Below are 9,988 nucleotides of genomic sequence, written 5' to 3' on the forward strand. Positions count from 1 at the left end.
GTCATCCCTAATAAATGGCTTCTTGGGTCCAAGCATAAGATCTCGTAATGATAGTCTTCTAATTGACATCTTCCTTACCGCTGCCTGTAAGTCAGTTCTGACTAATTGGGAAAATGAAGCGCCAAACCTCTTTCTGCTCCTGGGTAAACTGGGTCTCCTGTGTGAGAGGTGCAGACAATGCCGCCTTACAAAACTCTCCATGGTTAATACGCAACGCATCTATCTCGAACTATTTTGCTATTACTAAACCACTGTGAAACTCTTAATAGGGGACCCGTCCCCTAATGCCATTGATATGTACCCTAACAAGGGTGTATCTACTCTGAACACACAAACACCAGACTCAGAAGTACTGTTATCACCGTATTCTATAGTCTGGTGCTTGATCCCTGACCTACAGAGAATACACACTCCCATCTGCATACCCTACAGCCTCACCAGAATCCTCCCCTCCATATATGTTACTTACATTTTCACCTACTAGCGCTTCTTTTTCTTTTCTCTATTTTTCTTTAAACCATCAGAACCATCAGAATTACCATACGTGAGCCTCCTCTGATCTGCTCTTTGATACCAGGGTTGTGTTCTTTGTAATAGATCAACCTGTCGCAATTATCCATCCAGGACTTTCCACACCAGACCTTGGCTCCCCGAATGAATCACATGTATTACATGGTCTTGAAAATGTTTGATAAAGTATTTCTGAACTAAAAATAAAACGTTGTGAAAGAGGTTTTTGGTCACTTTTTCAATCCAATGTTAATGACATTTCCCTCCCTTTCATTTCAGCTGTTTAAAAAAAAAAAAGATGGTCATTATAGCTGGTCAAAAGGGTACCAAAGTTATTCTCTATTTTCAAGTATGGTGTTAGCCAAGACCTTTTATGATACACTTATGGGGGCTTTCAGTAAGCCTACCTCCATTGGTCCGGTGTGGTAATTCACATTTTCTTCTGCTCACTCCAGCATAAATCTTGGGGGAACAGATCAGGCCATATTAGCCATTGGTTACCTCAACTGTGAATGACTGCATTCTGCTGTTTCATAAGCATCCGGATACAAAGTAGTTCCCTTCAGTGCCAGGGACTACCATAGCAATAATTGGTTTTTGAGAGCAAAAAATAGGATTGCTTTCACCCAATGTTTTCTTTTGTTATGCCACATACTCAGCAGCTCCTCCAACGTTAAAGATTTATAAAAAAATAAATTTAAAAAATGACATTCAAAACAACTATTGACTAAGCCAAAATACTGGAGCCAAAACCAGACCTGTTGGCTTTGCCAATGCTTGTTTTGCAAATTGTTGTTTTCTTCAGAGAAAGTGTTACTTGTTTTATATATTTTTTAAATGTTTCCAGCATCCTACATATACGTGGGTCTATACAGTAATTGTGACTTCTGCCGGAGCAGAAATAGGATTGAAAGTAAGTAACTTCTCCTTATAGTTTAAGCTGTAAATGTTTGTCTTGAACAAAGTGCTGTGGCATCCTGCCGCTTACTCTGGATAAGTATTTACAAGCATCACACTATTGAGAATACCCATGCAGAAAGTAGAACCAATATTACAGGTAAGTATGTATTTGTTTTTAATTGTCATTCTCTTAAAAATGCAACTAACCAAGTTCAGTTCTACCATTCACCACTTTTCAGTGATTGCAAGTAATTCATCAGATTTTTTTTTGTTGTTGATGTTTTTTATCTGTAGCGGAGAAGTGTCTTGGGACTGCATAAGGAGTCATTTCGTCAGTATTACTTATTGTTCCTGGACATATCTGCAAAACACAACACTAGCAGTCAAGGACTGGGCCTTAGACATCATCTCCAGGCACTAGATGTTTTCTTTGTGAATGGTCTGAGACCGTTAAGGTGACTGTCCTGCTCTAGTGACAAAGGAACTCTGCCATCAAATATTTGCAAGGAAACCTACGTTGACCAGACAAGGAGGTGGAGATGCAGCTTTTCAGACTCTGGGATGAAAGCCATAGGCATGTGTGTAAAAGAATGGTTATCCTGTATGAACCCTGGTTTGCCTTTATGAGCCCTTTCACATATTGTGATCTTCTTTTTGCAGATGGTCCCTCTTTTTTTAAATAAATAAATATGTAATTTCATGCCAGGCTGGGATTTTTAATCTATCCATATGCTCCGTTGGGCACTCAGAGGACTTCGCTCATAATAAGTCTTCACATACCCCTGATGGAAGTTGAGGCCAGTTGGTTCCATGCCTCATGTCTGCATCTTGGGAGCCAAGATTCTCCAGAGATCTCAAAAGTTGAAGTATTGTAACCTATTCAAGTTCTTTCTAAAACTTTAACATCACAGTGCAGTGAATGTGTCATGCTCACCATTCGCAGTAAATGTGTCTGATGCCCACCGTTCACTATTGCGGAAGAAGGATCCTTGGACTAAGTACTTTGTTTCAGGGCCTTCCTGCTTCAAAGTGACAAATGTAAATATGGAAGTAGACAGTCATGATGGCAGCCCAATCACAGTGCCTGTGGTTCTTTAGTTGAATACCAGTCCAAAGTGAGAAACACAGCAACTTTTCCATCATAAGACACGCAGAGGTATTTATTTTCTTGCCCCCCTCCCTACTGGTAAATACGGGCTTATAATATTTTCTGTCATATCCCCGATAGTGCTTTCAGTTGGGTATATGGTTTGTCTCCAATCGCGTCTCATGGTAAGCCCATGTCAGCTATCTTAGTACCTGTTACCTTAGGTTTTTTTTGTATCATCAGCTTAGGGGCCAGGTATCTGGTTTCCTATTTTTGATGTTCATAGTGTCTGTTTGGTCACAGATTTGGAATGCTTGCTATATGTTTTTCTGTCATACAATTTTGTGTCATCCAATAACAACAAGAAATTGGCTGAATGTACTTTCACTACATTTGTCCTTGGCTACTTTCCCACAATAGGCGTTTCTCACCACAGGCTGCAGTTTTCTGCTGCTTTTATTCAAGAATTAAAACATTTCCGGATAGTGTGACTCACACCTTACCTACTGTTGGAGCAGATTGGGAGGAGCCTTTCACGTTTGGTATCCATCTACCTATTCTTATTCAACCTGCTTGGAGTGGGTGCCCGGAGACATGTACTGCTAAACCGGAATTATTACACATTCCTCCCTTTTTCACTAGAAAAGCTTCAAGGCAGTGTTCTCTAACAGTAGATTTGCCAAATCTCTTAGAAGGTGGAATACAGTTGGAAGGTGCAAAGCAATAGTTGGTGCAAATTTCAGAAGGCTGTGTGCCCGTGTTGCCTTGCATACACAAGTGGCTGCTAATGCAACTTTTCTGATTTAGGCTTGTAGGACTTTCATACAACTCTTTAACAAATGCACTGTAAGATGATACATGACTCTTCTAATTTCTATCTTTTGTCGGTCAAAAGTGAGAACATTGCCTACAAGAGGAGAGAGTTTCTGAAATCTAGTCACTCTCCAAACCGGTCATGATTGTATCTGCTTGATGGAAAGAGTCTCTTTTTCACAATTTTTACTTGATCACTTAACATGAACTCTGTAAGTGGGGCCCATCTTTTGGTTGAAGGCCATGTTTCAAATCCATATTCTGTGGCTTTGGTTGGATGTCTTATCTAAAAGTATTTGTGAATTGATTTCAAGGAAGCATATCCTTGCAGTGACACCGTATTTCCATATGTTCAGGCAGCAAGGTTAAATGAGTGAAGTCCCTCGTCCTGTGCAAGTAGTTTGTGTTTTTGTGGGTTGGAACATTGCATGTTTGCAGTGCTTACTTGATCTAGCAGATGTGTTCATCGCTGACTCCTGCTGTCGCAATACTTGTAGCTGTCATGATTCGGAGGATATCAGACTGTTTACAGCAAGTGGTTTTTAACTCCTCTGGTTTTCCAGAGTATATCGCTGCTTTCATTGAGAATATTAAGAGTCATTTTCTTTTTCATATGGGAGAGGAGCCTACACTTAAGCTAGCACAGGGCCACCTACTTATAGTGATGGCATAGAGAATGCACTAAATAGTCCTAAAGTTCAGGACTTCCAGATCTTATTTATATTGATAGTCTGTGACGCTTAAAAGGTATGAATGTCAGTTGTGTCTACATCCTTTGCCAGATTCATTTTCGGGACTGGCTCCTGAAACACTGAAATATCAAATCTCCGTTTATTATTGTGGTTTAATTGAGAAACTTGGTTAACTTTTCACTAAAGCGCTTTTTTTAAAAATTGAGATGATGTTAAATCTGTAGTTGCATATCTCAGATACTGCCCCAATTTTGTAATTAAGTCCGCAGTAGCCTATTGCCTATTCCCATTTAAGTACAGTTTGTTTTTCTTTTATCAGGCATCATGTACTGCTTTGACTCTTAAGACACTTATTGACGTCATTGGTCTGGTCCTTTTTGTAATCTAAGTTCTAAAATGTTTACAGGCCAGAGGTATTCTCCCTGCCTCTCTCCCCCCGGGCCTAATTTAGGATTGTGGAGTGCTCTTTAAGCCTCCTTTTTGATTCTGTTGACGATATCCCTTCAAAACATCTACTTTTACTTGGTTTACTAACTTGCAGACATGTCAATATTTTATGTATCTCCATATATATTTGATAAGGACTACTTTGGTAATCTCCCAGAAGAGGAACAATATGCCTATAAGAAAATCTTGCTTGGTGGATGTTATTTACCTGGTTGTAAAATGTTTTAGCTGTTGAAATTCTTCCCGCAGATTCCTAAAAAAACTAATTTTGTGATGCTGTCTTAGTGTTTTTCCTCCAAGGAACTGAAGCTAAAGGCATCCTTTGTCTCATCACTTAGACAGCATCACACAAAAAATCTGTTTCCAGCTTTCAGGTCGGTTTCATCCTTTCTAACACAGGGGCATAACTCAAAAGAAACTGCAGGAAAGCTAGGGCACTCCTTTGAAGTAACTTCTTCATTCCTGATGCTGGTGAAATATCTGCTACTTGGCGCTTGTTTAATGACTATATACATGTACAAATAGTAGATATCAAATTGTTCAATTGTGTACTGTGACTTTCCTGAGATATTTCCGAGCTGCCTTTGTTCTTGGTGATCGGAATTTAAAAGAATGCTTGTATGTATTGGAATGAGATGTTGAATGGTGTTCATATTCCCTACCTTGTTACCACTTGACCTGGTGCCTAGGATTGTTTTCACTAGATGCTTTGACATTTTTGTCTTCTATTTCTCTCCAGTTACCTTGCAATGCAGTTTTGCCATGATAAAAATGTGATCCACTCATAGTAATGAACCCAAAACCAAAATTCTAGTCTAGTATTAGCATATTTGCCTTGCTGTAACCTAACTGCATATGCTCTATATGAGAAGGGTCATAGTTTGCTAAATAATGACCAATTACCTGGATTTCAATAGTGTTAAAGTGTCTACAGAACTGATTTTCGCTTAAGTCGATCAGATAAAATATTCCGATAATAACATTGATAAAAATATATTCGGTCTTTTTGTTGTTTCGGACTTTCCCTGTTTAAATACTGGGCCCAGTGTGACTGCATTGTCTGTATTATAAATGGCCAAAAATGTTTTACATCTTCAAAATGTTCTAGAGGTTCTCTGCATTTGGCAGACACCTCTCATGCGTCTGCAAAAATGTTTGTGTTTTCGAATACATGTGTAGTTCCTGTATCGATTTGTGACATGCCCTGGTTCCTCTTCTGATGATCATTACTTTCACTGCTGCTGACCTCTGCTCTACTATGCTCAATCAAATTGGACCACATTGAAATGGAAGCAAAAGTTCATTTATAAACTGCTTTTGACACTGGATTGGAGTTAAGAAGAGGCTATTTATAAGCTGGGGGTCTGTAGTGGAGGGGTTTACAGGGATGCTCTTTGCTTTTCAGTATTTGCATCCACAATGTTTTTAAAGTGAGCTTGCCTCTTAGGGCAGTTTGACCAGACTGCTTTTGTCTGTAAACATTATGTATGTCTAATCTACAGCTTCCAATTGAAGCTTTGTGATCAGATGAAACTTTTTTATTTTCATTTAAATGATAGTGTAAATAAATTTAAATTCACTGAACAAGAATGTGTTTGCTTTTTTTATTGTATTGGTAAAACATCAGTTTGTGCATGTTTTTCTTAATTTATTTGCTGTTTAGAACACCCTACTATATGCATACCTTGCATAACATAGTGTCCCAATATTTCCAAAAGGTTCTCCCTGACTTGGCCATCATTAGATTCTATGAGCTCATAGTGCAAGATGCCCACTTGTTCTTCACCTGGTGCGACACTGAAAAGAAAAATCTCTTGTCTGCTTTAACATTTAAGAAAACAACAGCCAGCCAGGGCAAAAATCTGTATCCCAAAGGATACGTGTCACAAAGAAATAAAATATCCAAGAAAGAAGTGATGACTCAAACAGATAGATTCACCAAAGAACAAAAATATATTTCCACTACATCTCTATCTCTCCAAGGAAAATGTATATGGACGAGGCTCTTCAACATCTAAATGACCGCCAATGCTATAGGCGGGGTAATTGGGAAATGGTAAAAATGGCATGGGACAGTTTCAACAGCAAATTACTATCATGGAAGAGTGCTGGGTTGCTCAATAATGATGGATTTACATTTCTCAAAGTTAACCATCCAGTCATTCCTGCCTTTTACCGAATCCCAAAAATCCACAATAACTCGGATAATCCTCCTGGCAGGCCTATAATCTCAGCCAAGAACAACATGATGGAGAACACTTCTCGATATATTGATTTCTTTCTTCAAGAACATGTTAAAAGGTTACCCTCGTATTTGCAAGACATGGGGGATTTTCTTAGGAAGACCAATACTGTAGTTTGGCAAGACGACTATTTACTGGTTACCCTCCATGTCACTGCTCTCTATACCAGTATACATCATATGGATGGGAGCAGAGCGATTGAACACATTTTACGGACCAAACAGATCTACATGTTACAACATAACAAAATGCTGTCTGACATGGTGATGACTTGCCTGAATAACAACTACTTTCTGTTTCAAAATCAAATATTTCAGCAGTTCAGAGGAGTAGCGATGGGGGCTTGCTTCTCCCCCAGTTACGCATGCTTGCACATGGGACTGTGGGAGGAGCAGGTCCTCAGAGTGAAGTTTGGCAATGTCATGAATAACCACATTATAGCGTGGTATCGCTATATTGATGACCTTTTTCTTATTTGGAGGGGTTCTAAAATAGCAGCCAGCTCCTTTATTGAAGAGTTGAATGTAAACAATCTCAATTTAGAGTTTACGTCACACATCGGTGGAATTTCCGTTAATTTTCTTGATGTAGAAGTGTATATTCACAATAACCAAATGCACACCAGACTGCAACGCAAATCGACGGCGGGTAATACGGTGCTGCATGCTTCCAGCCACCATCCTGGTCATCTGATACGCAGCATCCCCTATGGGGAGATGCTGCGTATCAGACGCATTTGCAGCACGGATGGGGACTGCAGCAAAGCACAGCAAGAAAGTAAATCAAGATTTCTGGCTAGAGGGTATCAGACCAATATTCTGGATGCTGCAATCAAAAGAGCCAATACCATCTCACGTGATAATGCACTATATGTCAAAAGTAGTTCCAATGGCCAACCCACAAAACGCAGTGGCATCTCGGATTCCCCGAGATTGATCACTACATATAGTCGCCAACACAATAAACTCCGTATGATCCTGAACAAGCATTGGGCAGTTATTCAGGGTGACAGTCATCGGTGAGACTCTCCACAAGGCTCCTGTGTTAACTTTTCGCAGAGCACGATCAATGTGTGACATGCTTGTCAAGAGTAGCCCGGAGATTAGGCCCAATCGTTCTTGGCTACAATCAACCAAAGGATTTATCAAATGTGCCTCTTGTAAAGCTTGTAAATTTGGCAAAAACAAAACTACATACAGAACACCATTTAATGATGTCCCCGTGACCATCTCAAAAAAACTGACCTGCAAGACTGACTTTGCTATCTATCTGCTGGAGTGCACTCGTGGCCTGCAATACATTGGGAGCACCAAATTGCAGGTGCACAAACGTATACTCCAGCACGAGAGCTATCAGTAATCAAGATGCAACTTACCCTGTTGCCCGACATTTTAAAGAGATCCATGATAGCTGTCTGGAACATCTGTGCTATTATGTGGTGGATGCGGTTCCCCCACTTTGCCGTGGTGGTGACCGTGAATCCTTGCTGAGAAGACTTGAAACCAAATACATTATTGAATTTGATTCTAAAACCCAGAACGGTCTCAATTCAAACGAGGATTTTTTCACTTGGCTTTGAACTTCCTACCGTATCAATTAATCTTTTAGTCACATTCACGACCTTATGTAATCATCATCTTAGCCTGTAAGATTAAATTTAAACCAAACTTTATTTTTCCTTGTTGTACTGGACCACTTTGGTCAGTGAGAAGACTTAGCTAAGTGGCTTTCAGCTTATGAAATTTCATTATATAAAAAAACTTTTTGTAACATTAGTAAATCAGTAAGGTTTATTGTTCACATTTTCACTTCTTCTTCTTCTTCTTTTTTTCATTTTATTTTTTAATTGTAATTGATGATACGTGTTTTAAGAGGGCAAATTAGTAGGAAACACCAAAGTAACAGAGGCCAGTGACACTAGACAATAAGAAATTCTCCTCTTAGATAGAATGCTATAACCCTCAAATGGGTTTGCTTACAAGCGTCCAGGGTCAATGTGGGCAAAAGGAGGACAGAGTAAATGTGATTAAGAGGTCCTGTGCATTGTTTTATCATGGCAAACACTTTTTGAGAGTGGAAAGCAGATGATCATTGCACTAACATTATTGTGCCTTTTTGGCTTATATTTGGGTTGTAATTTTAGATCTCGTACAACCAATGCCAATTCAGTACATTTTGATCTCGATAAACAGGTTAAGTAGGCTTTTAATATTTTGATAATGTCCCTTAATGCCATAGGTTACATATAACAACAATGTTCCAGTCCCACGGGGGGCTTGAATTAAAAATACTGTAATTTTAGGCTTCGTTTTATGCCAAAAATTTGCACTATTGCGAGATTTGCACATAAATAATATTACATTTTATGCATTAACCATCTTCAATAACGAGCCGCTGAATTATGGCTTAATGTCCAGAGGGAATTTTCGCATATACTCGAGTACCCCCTGGGGGTCTTAACCAATTGTACTGTATTTTCAAGCTGCTATATTTGCCTAAAATTTGCACTGTTGTGTGATTTGCACATAAATAACAATATGTTGTATACATTGACCGTTTTTAACAATAAGTTGTTAATGTGTTACCTCTTGTCCAGATGACATATCGTATTTATTAGAGTACGTATTAGTTAAGTTACCGCCAGGTACTTTTGAGAGCAGAGAATTATATGGATGTAATTATAAACACATGTTTGCAAGTATGTACTTCATGCCGCGTTACAATGTGAATATTTTTTCCATTTCTATTGGCCCCTCAATCACGTGATGTTCACTATGTTCGTTTCACTTTAAAAACCAATGTCTTTTCGCTTTAGCGTCATGTGATCAAGGCCTTCCTGAGGCCGAAACGCGTCATGGCGGTGTGTGGGATTCCTATGGAATAATAAATACTTTGCACAGCAGTTTGGGTCTGTCTTTGTCCTTCCTGTCAACTGGATGTATGAGGCGGAGTTCTTTGGAGATATATATACATATATATATATATATACTTTCAATAGCTATGAAATACTGGTAGCTAGGATATGGATTTACAATGTACCTCAGTTTGATTTATAATCGCAAAGCTAAATGCTATTAAATGATGAGAAGCGCATTGCATGCATCTATAGAATAATAGGTAAATGAGAGAGCATTTCCTTATTCTAAAAGCATTCACTGTAGGCTATTGGGTTTAGGATGGGTTCCTTAAAACAGATCATTCCCAAAGAGTGTGCATTTCTAGAACAAAGTCCACTGCAGTTAGATGAAAGGAAATAAATCAAGTGCTGCTGTGTGTTGTGAGTCCGAGTTTGCTGA

The 9,988-nt window shown here is 39.0% G+C and overlaps 1 protein-coding gene across 2 annotated transcripts in view; it reads left to right on the top strand.

Annotated features, from left to right (window-relative positions):
* The window catches only part of TMEM214 (transmembrane protein 214), a 390,212-nt gene extending 384,179 nt beyond the window's left edge, over nucleotides 1-6,033 (top strand). For both annotated transcript variants that reach the window (XM_085613232.1, XM_085613233.1), the window contains one exon: nucleotides 1,705-6,033. In XM_085613232.1, coding sequence (XP_085469358.1) covers nucleotides 1,705-1,831 — 127 coding nt within the window. In that variant the 3' untranslated portion in view covers nucleotides 1,832-6,033. The remainder of the gene's footprint in view (nucleotides 1-1,704) is intronic.
* Nucleotides 6,034-9,988: the final 3,955 nt, after the last annotated feature.

The sequence above is a fragment of the Triturus cristatus genome, chromosome 6 (genome assembly GCF_964204655.1).
Source record: "Triturus cristatus chromosome 6, aTriCri1.1, whole genome shotgun sequence".
In the NCBI taxonomy this organism is placed as follows: Eukaryota; Metazoa; Chordata; class Amphibia; order Caudata; family Salamandridae; genus Triturus; species Triturus cristatus.